This window comes from Bombina bombina, chromosome 4 (genome assembly GCF_027579735.1).
Source record: "Bombina bombina isolate aBomBom1 chromosome 4, aBomBom1.pri, whole genome shotgun sequence".
In the NCBI taxonomy this organism is placed as follows: domain Eukaryota; kingdom Metazoa; phylum Chordata; class Amphibia; order Anura; family Bombinatoridae; genus Bombina; species Bombina bombina.
In genome coordinates, this window is record NC_069502.1 from 568,481,219 (window position 1) to 568,501,108 (window position 19,890).

The 19,890-nt window shown below is 39.7% G+C and overlaps 1 protein-coding gene across 1 annotated transcript in view; it reads right to left on the minus strand.

Annotated features, from left to right (window-relative positions):
• Positions 1–19,890, minus strand: part of MDN1 (midasin AAA ATPase 1) — a 1,255,339-nt gene that overhangs the window by 257,600 nt on the left and 977,849 nt on the right. Inside the window, 5 exon segments of the mRNA XM_053710546.1 lie at positions 121–194; positions 1,657–1,766; positions 1,881–2,030; positions 2,118–2,233; positions 5,561–5,655. Coding sequence (XP_053566521.1) covers positions 121–194; positions 1,657–1,766; positions 1,881–2,030; positions 2,118–2,233; positions 5,561–5,655 — 545 coding nt within the window.

Here is a 19,890-nt window from a genome sequence, read left to right on the forward strand (position 1 = left end):
AATTAGTTTAAATAGAAAAAGGGAGAAGTCTGGGGTGCAAGGTATGAACCTGGAAGTAATCTCAGAATTTAAAATATGGCATTAATGGGGAAACGGTAATCTCTTTAGCTGTACTCTTACCGATGGGTTTTTTCCACTGACTGCTTCACTGACCAAAAACTGACATCATTCCACCTGGAAATCTTTACAAAATCCTGCAAAAGATACTGACTTTTAATATAATTCATCATAAAACTACATTATAAGCATTAAAGGGACACTGTACCCAAAAATGTAATTTCGTGATTCAGATTGAACATGAAATTTCAAGCAAATTTCGAATTTACTCCTATTATCAAATTATCTTCATTCTCTTGGTATCTTTATTTGAAATGCAAGAATGTAAGTTTAGATGCCGGCCCATTTTTTGTGAACAACCTGGGTTGTCCTTGCTGATTGGTGGATAAATTCATCCACCAATAAAAAAGTGCTGCAAAGAGTACTAAAACCAAAAAAAGCTTAGATGCCTTCTTTTTAAAAAAATGATAGCAAGAGAACAAAGAAAAATTGATAATAGGAGTAAATTAGAAAGTTGCTTAAAATGGCATGCTCTTTCTGAATTACAAATGAACAAATTTGGGTTCAGGCTCTCTGGGATGTTTGAGACTATTTCACAACAAATAAAAAGAAAAACACTAAGTTGTTTGCCTCAATTATTGAAATTATATATACAGATAATCAAAAGCCATTTCAATTTGACACATTAGTACTTTATTTATAAAGGATATTAAAGAGCCATTAAATTGCAAAAAAAAATGACACTCTAAAAGTACTGCACAGGAGTTGCAGAGAACTGCTGGTCCTGAGAAGAAACCGCTACTAAACACATTCAGCAGAAGTAATAACACATCTGGATGGTGCAACTACCGCTGCTTATTGGGTCAGCGGCTGTTTCTATTTGGGGCAACATATCTATGCGGTTCCCAAGCAGTACGTAAACTACATATTAAACCTATTTGAGGTGTTAAACACATAGATTTACACAAATTAGACCATCTCTCTCCCCCCACGATAGTGGTCCTTTAAACACCAAAAATAAATACTATTTGAAGTGCATCTGTTTCAGACAGCATGTTATTAAAGGCTATAAAGAAGCATTGCCTCATTCTTAATCTGTTTATTTTAAGCCACCTTTGAATATGAACACCTGGAATTTAATATCAATTTAAAAGAATATTACACTGGAAAAAGTGCAGAATTCTTCCTTCATCTGGAAACTAATTATGCCCCAGCCCTGAATCTTAGTTTCCACATTTCCTTGATTGTAGTATAGAATTAATCTATACGTGCCTTGTTCAGTATGTGCCGCAGATAACCAACATTTAAGTCTGGATCCTTGTCACCTATAGCAGTTATAACTGGCCTGAGAAACAAACTGTCTGCACTTTTTGTCATATTCACTTACATTACTATCAGTGATTATATTCATAATTTTGATATAGAATTATTGCCAAAATCCTTGTTTTTAATAGTTTACGCATCATTTTCATTCACTTTTCCAAAGCAGTTTGCAAGCTTGGCCAAGCCCATGTCAGCTATTTATTGCAAGCACTGTGAATAGATACTAGTACAGTACTTTTTGAAGTCTGAACGAATAATGTAAACACTCTCACATACCTTTAGTTCCTTTTCAAGAGGTTGACGTGATTCCGTGATTTTGGCTTGGACAGATGAGGAGAATTGCTTGTAATAATTGTACAGATGCCAAAATATGCTGCAGAGAGGAACTGAGACAAAAATAGGAGAAAATGTTAGACTAATTAAATATATATTTCCTTGCTAAAATAAAATATTTTACTTGTAGCTGGATGCCAATTTAATGCTAAAAACAGTGTTATTACCTTTTGCCTCCACCTGAGGCGCAAGCAGTATATGGCAATGGAAAACGAGCAATACATGAAGTCGCTCATGAAATTCCCCCAGACTGGAGCCCTCTATAAATGCTTGTAGTGTCTTCACAATGGACTGCAATGTCAGCTCTTCACCACCCTCTGTGCCACCAAGCAAAAAAGCAAACAAACATGAAGTACATCACTGATATTGTGCTACTGTAAGAATGGTTGCATAAAATAGGTTACCTTGTTCTTGTTCACTCTGCAGATATTTTTCAACCATCTGATAAATAGAAAACCAATGTCTGGCAGAATTTTGCGCATGTCTCAGGACAACATTGTCAAAATTTATGGACCAACAGCTAAAAAATCAGAATAAAATTAGTTTCAGCAAATCTAATTTAACATTTTTTTTTAAAATAAAGACCAGTTACGCATTTCAACAACAAATACCAAGAAAAAGTAAATTATATAATAGAAGTAAAATGAAAAGTCTCTTAAATGAACAGTAAATATCTTGAGATTTGTATATATAATGTTTATCTATAATGGAACAACTTTGCAATACATTTTAATTATTTATTTTGCCCCTCCCCTCTTTTTTTAATGAGACTGAAATAATGTGGAGACAAAAGCGACGCCCAAATTTTTTGGCGCCAAAAAAGACGCCCACATTATTTGGCGCCTAAATGCTTTTTGCGCCAAAAATGACGCAACATCTGGAACGCCGACATTTTTGGCGCAAAATAACGTCAAAAAATGACGCAACTTCCGGCGACACGTATGACGCCGGAAACGGAAATGAATTTTTGCGCCAAAAAAGTCCGCGCCAAAAATGACGCAATAAAATGAAGCATTTTCAGCCCCCGCGAGCCTAACAGCCCACAGGGAAAAAGTCAAATTTTTGAGGTAAGAAAAAATATGATAATTAAAGCATAATCCCAAATATGAAACTGACTGTCTGGAAATAAGGAAAGTTGAACATTCTGAGTCAAGGCAAATAAATGTTTGAATACATATATTTAGAACTTTATAAATAAAGTGCCCAACCATAGCTTAGAGTGTCACAGAAAATAAGACTTACTTACCCCAGGACACTCATCTACATGTTTGTAGAAAGCCAAACCAGTACTGAAACGAGAATCAGTAGAGGAAATGGTAAATATAAGAGTATATCGTCGATCTGAAAAGGGAGGTAAGAGATGAATCTCTACGACCGATAACAGAGAACCTTATGAAATAGACCCCGTAGAAGGAGATCACTGCATTCAATAGGCAATACTCTCCTCACATCCCTCTGACATTCACTGCACGCTGAGAGGAAAACCGGGCTCCAACTTGCTGCGGAGCGCATATCAACGTAGAATCTAGCACAAACTTACTTCACCACCTCCCTTGGAGGCAAAGTTTGTAAAACTGATTTGTGGGTGTGGTGAGGGGTGTATTTATAGGCATTTTAAGGTTTGGGAAACTTTGCCCCTCCTGGTAGGAATGTATATCCCATACGTCACTAGCTCATGGACTCTTGTTAATTACATGAAAGAAATATAATTTTGCTTTGAAGATGGAGTAATTTCTAATTCTCAGAACTTGGAACGCACCCTGCTGAATTCAAGGCTAACTCTGCTGGATGTGTGTTCCTAATTAGCTTGCTCAGATAACGTGTGCAAAACATTGCATTTTATTATAACTTTATGACGGCGGCTCCTCCAAATAAAGCAAATGGTGGGTGGAGTTTCGCTATTAAACATAACTGCATTAAAAAGGATGTTAACTTTAAGACTTGGCTGATAAGTTCTATAGCAACACAATAGAAATGTCTTGTAAATACAAGGTGTTTACTGTCCCTTTAAAATGACATGATCTACCTGAAACATGACAGTGTGTTTTTGACATTTGAGACCAACAGATATGGTTCAGGCATCAAACTATTTTGCTTACGTTCTGTAAGTTTGGCTTTACCAAGTTATACCTAATAGAAGTTGTTTTAGCTTTATTTTCTATAGGGGTAACAGTTATACCAGTATCTTCGGCCTCCTGAAACATAATTTAAAGGGACATTAAACTGCTGGGCACAACTACCCTAAAATAGTAACTTCTCACTATGCTACTGCATTTCATCCTGTTCCTGCAGCTCTTTTCAGGAGCTGCTGCATTGCTCTATATTATTAAAGTTATTTAGTGTAACTTTAAAACTGTGTAAAAATGCAAAAAATGTAAAGCTCACATGATGTATCATGTATACTAACCTGAAGCACATTACACAGCTGTAAAAAAAAGTGGACAATATTACTGATGTATGTGCACAGCTTCTGTCAAAGGCTGCGAGAATACCTGAGCCCAAGATGGCAGCTCCCAGTACAAAGAGGCGGAGCATCGGTATCTGGCACCTTTAAGCTATTCAAACAGGAGAACTGAATTGCAGGAACAGGGTGAATAGTTACTTTTCTTGTTTAGCAGTGCAAAGCAGTTTAAATGTCCCTTTAATGGACAAGACCATATCCTTTCCAAACCAAAAGGCAACTTAGCAAACTTAAGTACAATTCTCTGAAGCAGAATATAGTAATGAAGACAGAAACACATGGGAGAATTGAATTAAATGGACAGGAAACCCAACATTTTTCTTTCATGATTCTGATACAGAATATAATTTTAAACAACTTTTCAATTTACTTCTATTATTTCATTTGCTTTCTTCTCTTGTTATCCTTTGCTGAAAGGTTTATCTATGAACGATCAGGAGCAGCAAAGAACCTAGATTCTAGCTGCTGATTGGTGGCTGCATATAAATACCGATTGTCATTGGCTCACGCATGTGTTCAGTCAGCAACCAGAAGTGCATTGCTGCTCATTTAACAAAGCAAACCAAGATAATGGAGACAATTTTGTTAATAGGAGTAAATTAGAAAGTTGCTTAAAATTTCCTTTATCTGAATCATGAAAGAAAAATTTTGGGCTTCATATCCCAGTCAGGATACTGCAAATAGGGTCATTATAATGTAATCAAATCTCCTGAGAGAACGTTATACCTATGCTAATGCTTCCTCCCTAAACAAACATTTCTTTTAAACGCTGTTAAAGACGTAATGTGTCAGGTGCATTTTACTGCACTACAAAGTTTCATTAATAACTCTCCTATCAGAAACATTCATTTGGATGATAATGCAAAAGTCGGAGGTGCCTTTTGCACTTTAAAAGAAAAAGGTTTTCAAAAGTATTTTTAAGCTTAAAAATGTATGCTCCATTAACTTTATCATCAGTAAAGGTCACTTTAAATCTTAAAAGGGACCTGAATACCAATATTTTTTTTTCATGATTCAGGTATAGCATGCAATTTTAAACAATTTTTCAATGTAACTATTACATACTTTGTTTTAGCTTGGTATCCTTTGGTGAAAAGCATAACTAGGAAGGCTCATGAGCATCAATGTACTACTGGGAGCCAAGGGTGCTGATATGTGGTTGCAAATATATGTCTTTTGTCATTGCCTCACTTGATTAGCTCAACTACTTCCCAGTAGTGCATTGCTGCTCCTTCAAAGGATACAAAGATGAAGTGAAATAGATAACAGAAGTTGTTCTAAATTGTATGCTCTTTTAAATCATGAAAGAAAAAAACTGGATATCCCTTTAAGTGAAGAGGGAAAAAACCATTGCATTCAAAATTCAAAAGTAACAGAATGCCTTACTTTAATTCCAATTTGCGCCACTGGATAATCAGCTGGGTGATTTCTTCAAGGTTCTTCCCCAAAGACAAGGTGCGGCTAGCAATCTCTTCCCAGTCCTAGACAAATAAAGATCAAAAATAAATAGTGATATAAAGTAAGCCTTTAATACAATTATGACAAATATACAGAAAAAGTTCAGTAGGACTATGAATAAAATCATCATAATAAATGTAATGCTACAAGAGAAAATTATAATATAACCATACAAAAGTTCACAATATATACGTATATGCATTTTACGATTGGTTGATGGCTGTCACATGATAAAGGGGGGAAATTGGATTAGCTATGAAATTTGCAAAAAAACCCAACAAAACATTCTACTGTAAAATTCAAAGTAAGTACTATTGCATTGTGTTTTTATAGAGTAAAACAGAACTGAAGGCAATACACTGAAAAGCAATCAGCTTAAGGTATATTCTTGCGTGGCCGGACTTTTAGACGACGGACACTTGGCCGAAGGACACTTGGCTGACGGACATTTGGCCGACGGACATTTGGCCGAAACACAAGTGGCTGTCAGATAACAGCCTGGCACGAGATAAGATAGATTTGATAGATACATAGATTAGATAGATAGATCAATAGATGCAATAGATACATTTGATAGATACGATAGATAGATTTGATAGATAGATAATTTCCCAGACAGAGAATTACAAAACGTGCGGCCTGGGACCCATGGTAAGGTTCCCAGAGGCAGTTGCGGCGCCCGAGGCTCTGATTAGAACAGAGCACTCTGGAACGTATCTGCCCTCGGCCGAAATCGGAACATTCTTTAGCTTTCTGTCTGTCAGCCAAATGTCCGTCGGCCAAATGTCCGTCGGCCAAATGTCCTAATGCATTTTGTCAGAGCACCATATTCTTGTACCTCAACCCTTAAAGGAACATAAAACCCCCCAAAAAAATGATTTTACGTTTCAGACAGAGCATTTAACCCCTTAAGGACAAGGCCATTTTTCAATTTCTTACCCTTAAAGGGACACTGAACACAATTTTTTTCTTTTGTGATTCAGATAAAGCATGCAATTTTAAGCAACTTTCTAATTTACTCCTATTATCAAATTATCTTCATTCTTTTGGTATGTTTATTTGAAAAGCAAGAATGTAAGTTTAGATGTCGGCCCATTTTTGGTGAACAACCTGGGTTGTCCATGCTGATTGGACAGCACCAATAAACAAGTGCTGTCCATGGTTCTGAAACAAACATTTGCTGGCTCCTTAGCTTAGATGCCTTCTTTTTCAAATGAAGATAGCAAAAGAACGAAGAAAAATTAATAGAAATGGCATGCTCTATCTGAATCATGAAAGAAAAAATTGGGGTTTAGTATCCCTTTAAAGGACCATGGCTATTTTTAGATTTCTGCTGTGTTTTCCTCTTACTCATTTACTGTACCCATACATTATATACCATTTTTCTCGCCATTAAATGGACTTTTTAAAGATACCATTATTTTTATCATATCTTATTTACTATAAAAGGTGTTTTTTTTTTATAAAATATGACGAAAAAATGGAAAACAAACACTTACCCAAAATCTGTTACACATCTACAACCACCAAAAAACAAACATGCTAAATAGTTTCTAAATTTTGTCCTGAGTTTAGAAATACCCAATGTTTACATATTCTTTGCAAGTTATAGGGCAATAAATACAAGTAGCACTTTGCTATTTCCAATCCATTTTCCCCCCAAAATTAGCGATAGTTATATTGTAACACCGATATCTGTCAGGAATCCCTGAATATCCCTTTACATGTGTATATTTCTTTTTAATAGACAACCCAAAGTATTGATCTAGGAGCATTTTGGTATATTTCATGTCACCATTTCACCGCCAAATGCGATAAAAAAATCACAAACTTTAGGATTCTCACTGAAATTATTTACAAACAACTTGTGCAATTATAGCACAAATGGTTGTAAATGCTTCTCTGGGATCCCTTTTCTTCAGAAATAGCAGACATATTTGGCTTTGCTTTTTGGTAATTAGAAGGCCGCTAAATGCCGCTGCGCACCACACTTGTATTATGCCCAGCAGTGAAGGGGTAAATAAGGTAGCTTTAGTGTAGAGATCAGTCTCCCACCTGACACATCCCACCCCCTGATCCCTCCCTGACCCCTCACAAACAGCTCTATTCCCTCCCCCCATCCCACAATTGTCACTGCCATCTTAAGTACTGGTAGGAAATCTGCCAGTACTAAAATAAAAGCCTTTATTTTATTTTAAATAAATAGTTTCGGCAGTGTAGGTTCCCCCCCAAAACAGCTCTCTTACCCTCCCCCTCTTCCTATTTGTGGCCATTTTAGGTACTGGCAGCTGCCTGCCAGTACCCAATTTCTTAACAAACTAGCTTTTTTTTTTCTTAACAAACTAGCTTTTTTTTTTAGCCCATTTTTTTCAGTGTAACTGCCCCCCCCTCAATATCCTATCACCTCCCAGATCCCATTCCAAATAATATTTCCCCTATCCATTCTCCCTCCTCCCTCTCGCATAGATCGATTGGTCGCACGCTCCTGCCCCCCCTTGCGAGCTCCTGCCCACCTTCCCGGAACAGTGGCCAGAACTAGTCCAGTGATGGGCAGCCCACCCGACTCCCTGCAGCTGCTCCCACCAACGATCGGCACCATCGACCACAGAGTGGCCCTCTCTGCATCGGTGTACCAAAAAAGGTATTGCAGTGATGCCTCAATATCGAGGCATCACGGCAATATCTTGAAAGTGGCTGGAAGCGATCAGGATTGCTTCCAGCTGCTTTAAGCCCCTAACGATCTACAGGGTGCGTCGTTGGTCTCTAACAACCAGTTTGTGTATGACGTACCCTGTACGACGTGTGTCGTTAAGGGGTTAAACAACTTTACAATTTAATTGTACTATCTAATTAGTTGTTTTTTTCTGTATTGTATCCTTTGTTGAAAAGCAGTCCTAGGTATGTTCAGAAGCTGTGAGCTATCTGCTGATTGGTGACTGCAAAAATATGTATCTTTGTTAATGGCTTACCAATGTGTTCAGTAACATCCCAGTAGAGCAGTATTGCTCTTCCAAGAGGATGAGGCAGAAATTAAAGACGCAAACTGGAAAGTTTTTTTAAATTGTATGATTTATCTGAATCATGAAAGAAAAATGTGTGTTTTATGCCCTTTTAAGTAAACAGTACCCCCAATTACCACAAGATCTTAATAAAGGTCATAAAGCTGAAATAAGTTAATGTTTTGGTTAACTTATGGTTCACTACCTCTATCTTTGTTTTCTATAAGGATTGTTAATGGAGTGAGGGTACCTCAATGGTTCTCTCAGTGTAGCAGAAATTGCAATCAGCACATGCTACCTGTAAATACACTTTATGGCCAAAAGTAAGTAAACATCTGATTCTCTCAGCCATAAGAGCGTGTTGGTCATCACATTCCAAAACACCTGTGCATTAACATGAAGATGCCCCCCCCTCCCCACCACCACCTTTGTGGCTATAACAGCTGCCACACCACGGGGAAGGCTTGCCAAAAAATATTGGAGTGCATCTGTGGGTATTTGTGCCCATTCAGTAAAAAAAGCATTTGTGAGGTCAGGCACGGATGTTGGAATAAAGGTCTGGCTCACAATTGGCATTCCAATTAATCCCAAAGGTGTTCAACGAGTGGTCAAGTCAAGACTCTGTGCAGGCCACTCAAGCTCCTCCACACCAAACTTGTCAAACCATGTTCTTTGTGGAACAAGTTTGGGAAAAACCCTTTCCTGTTCCTGCATGACTTTGTCCGTGTGCAAGTTGGAAGCACCCAATTGTTTCAAATGTCTGCATCCTGTGGCATTAAGATAACCCTTCATTAAAACTAAGGGCCTAGCTCAAAAACTGAAAAAACAGAATTTATGTTTACCTGTTAAATTTCTTTCTCCTACGGTGTGTCCGGTCCACGGCTTCATCCTTACTTTTGGGATATTCTCTTCCCCTACAGGAAATGGCAAAGAGAGCACACAGCAAAAGCTGTCCATATAGCCCCCCCTCTGGCTCCGCCCCCCAGTCATTCGACCGACGGTTAGGAGAAAAAGGAGAAACTATAGGGTGCCGTGGTGACTGTAGTGTACAGAAATAAAATTTTTAAACCTGACTAAAAGCCAGGGCGGGCCGTGGACCGGACACACCGTAGGAGAAAGAAATTTATCAGGTAAACATAAATTCTGTTTTCTCCTACATTGGTGTGTCCAGTCCACGGCTTCATCCTTACTTGTGGGAACCAATACCAAAGCTTTAGGACACGGATGAAGGGAGGGAACAAGTCAGGTAACTTAAACGGAAGGCACCACAGCTTGCAAAACCTTTCTCCCAAAAACAGCCTCCGAAGAAGCATAAGTGTCGAATTTGTAAAATTTGGCAAAAGTATGCAGAGAAGACCAAGTCGCTGCCTTACAGATCTGTTCAGCAGAAGCCTCGTTCTTGAAGGCCCATGTGGAAGCCACAGCTCTAGTAGAGTGAGCTGTAAGTCTCATAAGCCAATCGGATGATACTTTTCAGCCAAAAGGAAAGAGGTAGCAGTAGCTTTCTGCCCTCTCCTCTTACCAGAATAAACGACAAACAAGGATGATGTCTGTCTGAAATCCTTTGTTGCTTCTAAATAGAATTTTAAAGCACGGACCACATCTAGGTTGTGTAACAAACGTTCCTTCTTCGAAACTGGATTTGGACACAGAGAAGGAACAACTAATTCCTGGTTAATATTCCTGTTGGAAACCACTTTTGGAAGAAAACCAGACTTGGTACGTAAAACTACCTTATCTGTATGGAATACCAGATAGGGTGAAGTACACTGCAAAGCAGACAATTCCGAAACTCTTCTAGCAGAAGAAATAGCAACCAAAAACAGAACTTTCCAAGATAGTAACTAAATATCTATGGAATGTAAAGGTTCAAACGGAACCCCTTGAAGAACGGAAAGAACTAAGTTTAGATTCCATGGAGGAGTTATAGGTCCGTAGACAGGCTTGATTCTGACTAACGCCTGTACAAACGCCTGTACATCTGGCACGGCTGCCAGACGTTTGTGCAACAAAACAGACAGAGCGGATATCTGTCCTTTTAAAGAACTAGCTGACAAACCTTTATCCAAACCCTCTTGGAGAAAGGAAAGTATCCTAGGAATTTTAATTTTACTCCAAGAGAATCCCTTGGATTCGCACCAACGGATATATTTTTGCCATATCTTATGGTAAATTTTCCTAGTCACAGGTTTTCTGGCTTGAACCAGAGTATCTATAACCGAATCTGAAAACCCACGCTTAGATAGAATCAAGCGTTCAATTTCCAAGCAGTCAGTTGCAGAGAGACTAGATTTGGATGTTCGAATGGACCTTGTACTAGAAGATCCTGCCTCAAAGGTAGCTTCCATGGTGGAGCCGATGACATATTCACCAGGTCTGCATACCAAGTCCTGCGTGGCCATGCAGGAGCTATTAGAATCACGAGGCCTTCTCCTGTTTGATCCTGGCTACAAGCCTGGGAAGGAGAGGAAACGGGGGAAACACATAAGCCAGACTGAACGACCAGGGTGCCACCAATGCATCCACTAGTGTCGCCTTGGGATCCCTGGATCTGGACCCGTAGCGAGGAACCTTGGAGTTCTGACGAGACGCCATCAGATCCATATCTGGAGTGCCCCATAGTTGAGTTAACTGGGCAAAGACCTCCGGGTGAAGTTCCCACTCCCCCGGATGGAAAGTCTGCCGACTCAAATAATCTACTCCTGGGATGTGAATTGCAGATAGATGGCAGGAGTGATCCTCCGCCCATTTGATGATCTTGGATACCTCTCTCATCGCCAAGGAACTCTTTGTTCCCCCCTGATGAGTGATGTACGCTACAGTCGTCATGTTGTCCGACTGAAATCTTATGAATCTGGCCTTCGCTAGTTGAGGCCAAGCCAGGAGCGCATTGAATATCGCTCTCAGTTCCAAAATGTTTATCGGGAGAAGAGACTCTTCCCGAGACCATAGACCCTGAGCTTTCAGAGAGTCCCAGACCGCGCCCCAGCCTAAGAGACTGGCGTCGGTCGTGACAATGTCCCACTCTGGTCTGCGGAAACTCATTCCCTGAGACAGGTGATCCTGAGTCTACCACCAGAGGAGTGAGTCTCTGGTTACCTGGTCTACTTGAATCTGGGGAGACAAGTCTGCATAATCCCCATTCCACTGTTTGAGCATGCACAGTTGCAATGGTCTTAAATGAATTCGAGCAAAAGGAACCACGTCCATTGCTGCAACCATTAGTCCTATTACTTCCATGCACTGAGCTATGGAAGGCTGAGGAATAGATTGAAGAACTCGACAAGCGTTTAGAAGCTTTAACTTTCTGACCTCTGTCAGAAAAATCTTCATTTCCACAGAATCTATTATTGTTCCCAGAAAAGGAACCCTTGTGGACGGGGACAGGGAACTCTTTTCTATGTTCACCTTCCACCCGTGAGACCTGAGAAAGGCTAAAACAATGTCTGTATGAGCCCTTGCTTTGGAAAGGGACAACGGTTGGATTAGAATGTCGTCTAGGTAAGGTGCTACAGCAATGCCCCTCGGCCTTAGGACCACTAGAAGGGACCCTAGCACCTTTGTGAAAATTCTGGGAGCAGTGGCTAAACCGAACGGAAGAGCCACGAACTGGTAATGTTTGTCCATAAAGGCGAACCTCAGGAACTGATGATGATCTTTGTGGATAGGAATATGCAGGTACGCATCCTTTAAGTCCACGGTAGTCATATATTGACCCTCCTGGATTGTTGGTAAAATCGACCGAATGGTTTCCATTTTGAATGATGGAACTCTGAGGAATTTGTTTAGAATTTTTAAATCCAGAATTGGCCTGAAAGTTCCCTCTTTTTTGGGAACTACAAACAGGTTTGAGTAAAAACCCAGACCTTGTTCCGCTGTAGGAACTGGGTTTATCACTCCCATTTTTAATAGGTCTCCTACGCAATGTAAGAATGCCTGTCTCTTCATCTGGTCTGAAGATAAGCGAGACATGTGGAACCTTCCCCTTGGAGGAAGTTCCTTGAACTCTAGAAGATACCCCTGAGAGACTATTTCTAGTGCCCAGGGATCCGGAACATCTCTTGCCCAAGCCTGAGCAAAGAGAGAAAGTCTGCCCCCTACTAGATCCGGTCCCGGATCGGGGGCTACCCCTTCATGCTGTCTTGGTAGCAGCAGCAGGCTTCTTGGCCTGTTTACCCTTGTTCCAGCCTTGCAATGGTTTCCATGCTGGTTTAGGCTGGGAAGCGTTACCCTCTTGTCTAGAGGCTGCAGAGTTAGAAGCCGGTCCGTTCCTGAAATTGCGAAAGGAGCGAAAATTAGATTTGTTCTTAGCCTTGAAAGGCCTATCCTGTGGGAGGGCATGGCCCTTTCCCCCAGTGATGTCTGAAATAATCTCCTTCAATTCTGGCCCGAAAAACATAATTTATGTAAGAACTTACCTGATAAATTCATTTCTTTCATATTAGCAAGAGTCCATGAGCTAGTGACGTATGGGATATACATTCCTACCAGGAGGGGCAAAGTTTCCCAAACCTCAAAATGCCTATAAATACACCCCTCACCACACCCACAAATCAGTTTAACGAATAGCCAAGAAGTGGGGTGATAAGAAAAAAGTGCGAAAGCATAAAAAATAAGGAATTGGAATAATTGTGCTTTATACAAAAAAATCATAACCACCACAAAAAGGGTGGGCCTCATGGACTCTTGCTAATATGAAAGAAATGAATTTATCAGGTAAGTTCTTACATAAATTATGTTTTCTTTCATGTAATTAGAAAGAGTCCATGAGCTAGTGACGTATGGGATAATGACTACCCAAGATGTGGATCTTTCCACGCAAGAGTCACTAGAGAGGGAGGGATAAAATAAAGACAGCCAATTACGCTGAAAAATAATCCACACCCAAAATAAAGTTTAAATTTTATAATGAAAAAAACTGAAATTATAAGCAGAAGATTCAAACTGAAAGAGCTGCCTGAAGTACTTTTCTACCAAAAACAGCTTCAGAAGAAGAAAACACATCAAAATGGTAGAATTTAGTAAAAGTATGCAAAGAAGACCAGGTTGCTGCTTTGCAAATCTGATCAACCGAAGCTTCATTCCTAAACGCCCAGGAAGTAGAAACTGACCTAGTAGAATGAGCTGTAATCCTTTGAGGCGGAGTTTTACCCGACTCGACATAAGCATGATGAATTAAAGATTTCAACCAAGATGCCAAAGAAATGGCAGAGGCCTTCTGACCTTTCCTAGAACCGGAAAAGATAACAAATAGACTAGAAGTCTTTCGGAAATTCTTAGTAGCTTCAACATAATATTTCAAAGTTCTAACTACATCCAAAGAATGCAATGATTTCTCCTTAGAATTCTTAGGATTAGGACATAATGAAGGAACCACAATTTCTCTACTAATGTTGTTGGAATTCACAACCTTAGGTAAAAATTTAAAAGAAGTTCGCAACACCGCCTTATCCTGGTGAAAAATCAGAAAAGGAGACTCACAAGAAAGAGCAGATAATTCAGAAACTCTTCTGGCAGAAGAGATGGCCAAAAGGAACAAAACTTTCCAAGAAAGTAATTTAATGTCTAATGAATGCATAGGTTCAAACGGAGGAGCTTGAAGAGCCCCCAAAACCAAATTCAAACTCCAAGGAGGAGAAATTGACTTAATGACAGGTTTTATACGAACCAAAGCTTGTACAAAACAATGAATATCAGGAAGATTAGCAATCTTTCTGTGAAAAAGAACAGAAAGAGCAGAGATTTGTCCTTTCAAGGAACTTGCAGACAAACCTTTATCCAAACCATCCTGAAGAAACTGTAAAATTCTCGGAATTCTAAAAGAATGCCAGGAAAAATGATGAGAAAGACACCAAGAAATATAAGTCTTCCAGACTCTATAATATATCTCCCTAGATACAGATTTACGAGCCTGTAACATAGTATTAATCACAGAGTCAGAGAAACCTCTGACTAAGAATTAAGCGTTCAATCTCCATACCTTTAAATTTAAGGATTTGAGATCCTGATGGAAAAAAGGACCTTGCGACAGAAGGTCTGGTCTTAACGGAAGAGTCCACGGTTGGCAAGAGGCCATCTGGACAAGATCCGCATACCAAAACCTGTGAGGCCATGCTGGAGCTACCAGCAGAACAAACGAGCATTCCTTCAGAATCTTGGAGATCACTCTTGGAAGAAGAACTAGAGGCGGAAAGATATAGGCAGGATGATACTTCCAAGGAAGTGACAATGCACCCACTGCTTCCGCTTGAGGATCCATGGATCTGGACAGATACCTGGGAAGTTTCTTGTTTAGATGAGAGGCCATCAAATCTATTTCTGGAAGTCCCCACATTTGAACAATCTGAAGAAATACCTCTGGGTGATGAGACCATTCGCCCGGATGCAACGTTTGGCGACTGAGATAATCCGCTTCCCAATTGTCTATACCTGGGATATGAACCGCAGAAACTAGACAGGAGCTGGATTCCGCCCAAACCAAAATTCGAGATACTTCTTTCATAGCCAGAGGACTGTGAGTCCCTCCTTGATGATTGATGTATGCCACCGTTGTGACATTGTCTGTCTGAAAACAAATGAACGATTCTCTCTTTAGAAGAGGCCAAGACTGAAGAGCTCTGAAAATTGCACGGAGTTCCAAAATATTGATCGATAATCTCACCTCCTGAGATTCCCAAACCCCTTGTGCCGTCAGAGACCCCCACACAGCTCCCCAACCTATAAGACTTGCATCTGTTGAAATTACAGTCCAGGTCGGAAGAACAAAAGAAGCCCCCTGAACTAAACAATGGTGATCTGTCCACCACGTCAGAGAGTGTCGTACAATCGGTTTTAAAGATATTAATTGAGATATCTTTGTGTAATCCCTGCACCACTGGTTCAGCATACAGAGCTGAAGAGGTCGCATGTGAAAACGAGCAAAGGGGATCGCGTCCGATGCAGCAGTCATAAGACCTAGAATTTCCATGCATAAGGCTACCGAAGGGAATGATTGTGACTGAAGGTTTCGACAACCTGATATCAATTTTAGACGTCTCTTGTCTGTCAAAGATTGAGTCATGGACACTGAATCTATCTGGAAACTCAAAAAGGTTACCCTTGTCTGAGGAATCAATGAACTTTTTAGTAAATTGATCCTCCAACCATGATCTTGAAGAAACAACACAAGTCGATTCGTATGAGATTCTGCTAAATGTGAAGACTGAGCAAGTACCAAGATATCGTCCAAATAAGGAAATACCACAATACCCCGTTCTCTGATTACAGACAGAAGGGCACCGAGAACCTTTGTAAAAATTCTTGGAGCTGTTGCTAGGCCAAACGGCAGAGCCACAAACTGGTAATGCTTGTCTAGGAAAGAGAATCTCAGAAACTGATAGTGATCTGGATGAATCGGAATATGCAGATATGCATCTTGTAAATCTATTGTAGACATATAATGCCCTTGCTGAACAAAAGGCAGGATAGTCCTTACAGTTACCATTTTGAATGTTGGTATCCTTACATAACGATTCAATATTTTTAGATCCAGAACTGGTCTGAAGGAATTCTCCTTCTTTGGTACAATGAAGAGATTTGAATAAAACCCCAGCCCCTGTTCCAGAACTGGAACTGGCATAATTACTCCAGCCAACTCTAGATCTGAAACACATTTCAGAAATGCTTGAGCCTTCGCTGGATTTACTGGGACACGGGAAAGAAAAAATCTCTTTGCAGGAGGCCTTATCTTGAAGCCAATTCTGTACCCTTCTGAAACAATGTTCTGAATCTAAAGATTGTGAACGGAATTTATCCAAATTTCTTTGAAAAAACGTAATCTGCCCCCTACCAGCTGAGCTGGAATGAGGGCAGCACCTTCATGTGGACTTAGGAGCTGGCTTTGATTTTCTAAAAGGCTTGGATTTATTCCAGACTGGAGATGGTTTCCAAACTGATACCGCTCCTGAGGATGAAGGATCAGGCTTTTGTTCCTTGTTGTGACAAAAGGAACGAAAACGATTATTAGAACTAAATTTACCTTTAGATTTTTTATCCTGTGGTAAAAAAGTTCCTTTCCCTCCAGTAACAGTTGAGATAATAGAATCCAACTGAGAACCAAATAATATATTACCCTGGAAAGAAAGGAAAAGCAAAGTAGACTTAGAAGACATATCAGCATTCCAAGTTTTAAGCCATAAAGCTCTTCTAGCTAAAATAGCTAGACACATATACCTGACATCAACTCTAATGATATCAAAGATGGCATCACAAATAAAATTATTAGCATGTTGAAGAAGAATAATAATGCTATGAGAATTATGATGTTACTTGTTGCGCTAAAGCTTCCAACCAAAAAGTTGAAGCTGCAGCAACATCCGCCAAAGATATAGCAGGTCTAAGAAGATTACCTGAACACAAGTAAGCTTTTCTTAGAAAGGATTCAATTTTCCTATCTAAAGGATCCTTAAAGGAAGTACCATCTGCCGTAGGAATAGTAGTACGCTTAGCAAGAGTAGAGACAGCCCCATCAACCTTAGGGATTTTGTCCCAAAACTCTAATCTGTCAGATGGCACAGGATATAATTGCTTAAAACGTTTAGAAGGAGTAAATGAATTACCCAAATGATTCCATTCCCTGGAAATTACTTCAGAAATAGCACCAGGAACAGGAAAAACTTCTGGAATAACTACAGGAGATTTAAAAACCTTATCTAAACGTTTAGATTTAGTATCAAGAGGACCAGAATCCTCAATTTCTAATTAGGACTTCTTTAAGTAAAGAACGAATAAATTCCATTTTAAATAAATATGAAGATTTATCAGCATCAACCTCTGAGACAGAATCCTCTGAACCAGAAGAACCATTATCAGAATCAGAATGATGATGTTCATTTAAAAATTCATCGGAACAATGAGAAGTTTTAAAAGACTTTTTACGTTTACTAGAAGGAGGAATAACAGACATAGCCTTCTTAATGGATTTAGAAACAAAATCTCTTATGTTATCAGGAACACTCTGAGTATTAGATGTTGACGGAACAGCAACAGGTAATGTAACTTTACTAAAGGAAATATTATCTGCATTAACAAGTTTGTCATGACATTCAATACAAACAACAGCTGGAGGAACAGCTACCAAAAGTTTACAGCAGATACACTTAGCTTTGGTAGCTCCAGCACCAGGCAGCGATTTTCCAGAAGTATCTTCTGACTCAGTTTCAACGTGGGACATCTTGCAATATGTAATAGAAAAAACAACATATAAAGCAAAATTGAACAAATTCCTTAAATGACAGTTTCAGGAATAGGAAAAAATGCCAGTGAACAAGCTTCTAGCAACCAGAAGCAATAAATAATGAGACTTAAATAATGTGGAGACAAAAGTGACGCCCATATTTCTTTTTTTTTTAGCGCCAAATAAGACGCCCACATTATTTGGCGCCAAAAATGACGCCACATCCGGAACGCCGACACTTTTGGTGCAAAAGAACGTAAAAAATGACGCAACTTCCGGCGACACGTATGACGCCGGAAACAGAAAAAAAAATTTGCGCCAAAAAAGTCAGCGCCAAGAATGACGCAATAAAATGAAGCATTTTCAGCCCCCGCGAGCCTAACAGCCCACAGGGAAAAGTCAAATTTTAAGGTAAGAAAAAAATTAATTTATTCAAATGCATTATCCCAAATATGAAACTGACTGTCTGAAATAAGGAATGTTGAACATCCTGAGTCAAGGCAAATAAATGTTTGAATACATATATTTAGAACTTTATAAAAAAGTGCCCAACCATAGCTTAGAGTGTCACAGAAAATAAGACTTACTTACCCCAGGACACTCATCTACATGTTGTAGAAAGCCAAATCAGTACTGAAACGAAAATCAGCAGAGGTAATGGTATATATATAAGAGTATATCGTTGATCTGAAAATGGAGGTAAGAGATGAATCTCTACGACCGATAACAGAGAACCTATGAAATAGACCCCGTAGAAGGAGATCATTGAATTCAAATAGGCAATACTCTCCTCACATCCCTCTGACATTCACTGCACGCTGAGAGGAAAACCGGGCTCCAACCTGCTGCAGAGCGCATATCAACGTAGAATCTAGCACAAACTTACTTCACCACCTCCATAGGAGGCAAAGTTTGTAAAACTGATTTGTGGGTGTGGTGAGGGGTGTATTTGTAGGCATTTTGAGGTTTGGGAAACTTTGCCCCTCCTAGTAGGAATGTATATCCCATACGTCACTAGCTCATGGACTCTTGCTAATTACATGAAAGTAACTAATAGATTTAGCCCACAATAGTGTCAACCAGCATAGAGCCCAATTTATAAGCCTTAATTCTGTTACTGAGTCTAAGAAAATGGCTTACCGGTCCCATAAGGGAAACCTGACAGTATTCTAGCATTACTGGGTCTTGTTAGAAAAGAGACTGGTCATACCTGAAGCAGATAAGTCTGCAAACTGTTCCCCCCAACTGAAGTTCTCTGGTTTCAACAGTCCTGCGTGGGAACAGCAATGGATTTTAGTTACTGGTGCTAAAATCATACTCCTCTTTTAACAGAAATCTTCATCACTTTCTGTTGTAGAGTAAATAGTACAAACCGGTACTATTTTAAAATAACAAACTCTTGATAGAAGAAATAAAACTACAACTAACACCACAAACTCTTTACCATCCCCGTGGAGATGCTACTTGTTCAGAGCGGCAAAGAGAATGACTGGGGGGCGGAGCCAGAGGGGGGGCTATATGGACAGCTTCTGCTGTGTGCTCTCTTTGCCATTTCCTGTAGGGGAAGAGAATATCCCACAAGTAAGGATGAAGCCGTGGACCGGACACACCAATGTAGGAGAAATAGGCACAGACCATTATCCCTCCATCAAACTTTAAAGTAGGCACTATGCATTGCAGTAAGTAGAATTCTTCTGGCATCTGCCACACTCTGATTCTTCCACCAGGCTGTCAAATAGTGATTCGTCACTCAAGAGAACACATTTCCACTTCTACAAAGTCCCGTGGCTGCAGGCTTTACACCACTCCAGCAGACAGTTGGCATTGTGCATGTTTGAGGCTTGTGAACAGTTGCTCGGCCATGGAAACTTTTATGAAGCTCCTGATACACAGGTCTTGTGCTGATGTTGCTTACAGAGGCAGTTTGTGACTCTGTAGTGAGTGGTGCAACAGATGAAAGGCTTTTATACGCCACATGCTTCAGCACTCTGTTGCCCCGACTGAATTTGCATGGTCTAGACACTTCAACTTCACAAAATAGCAAT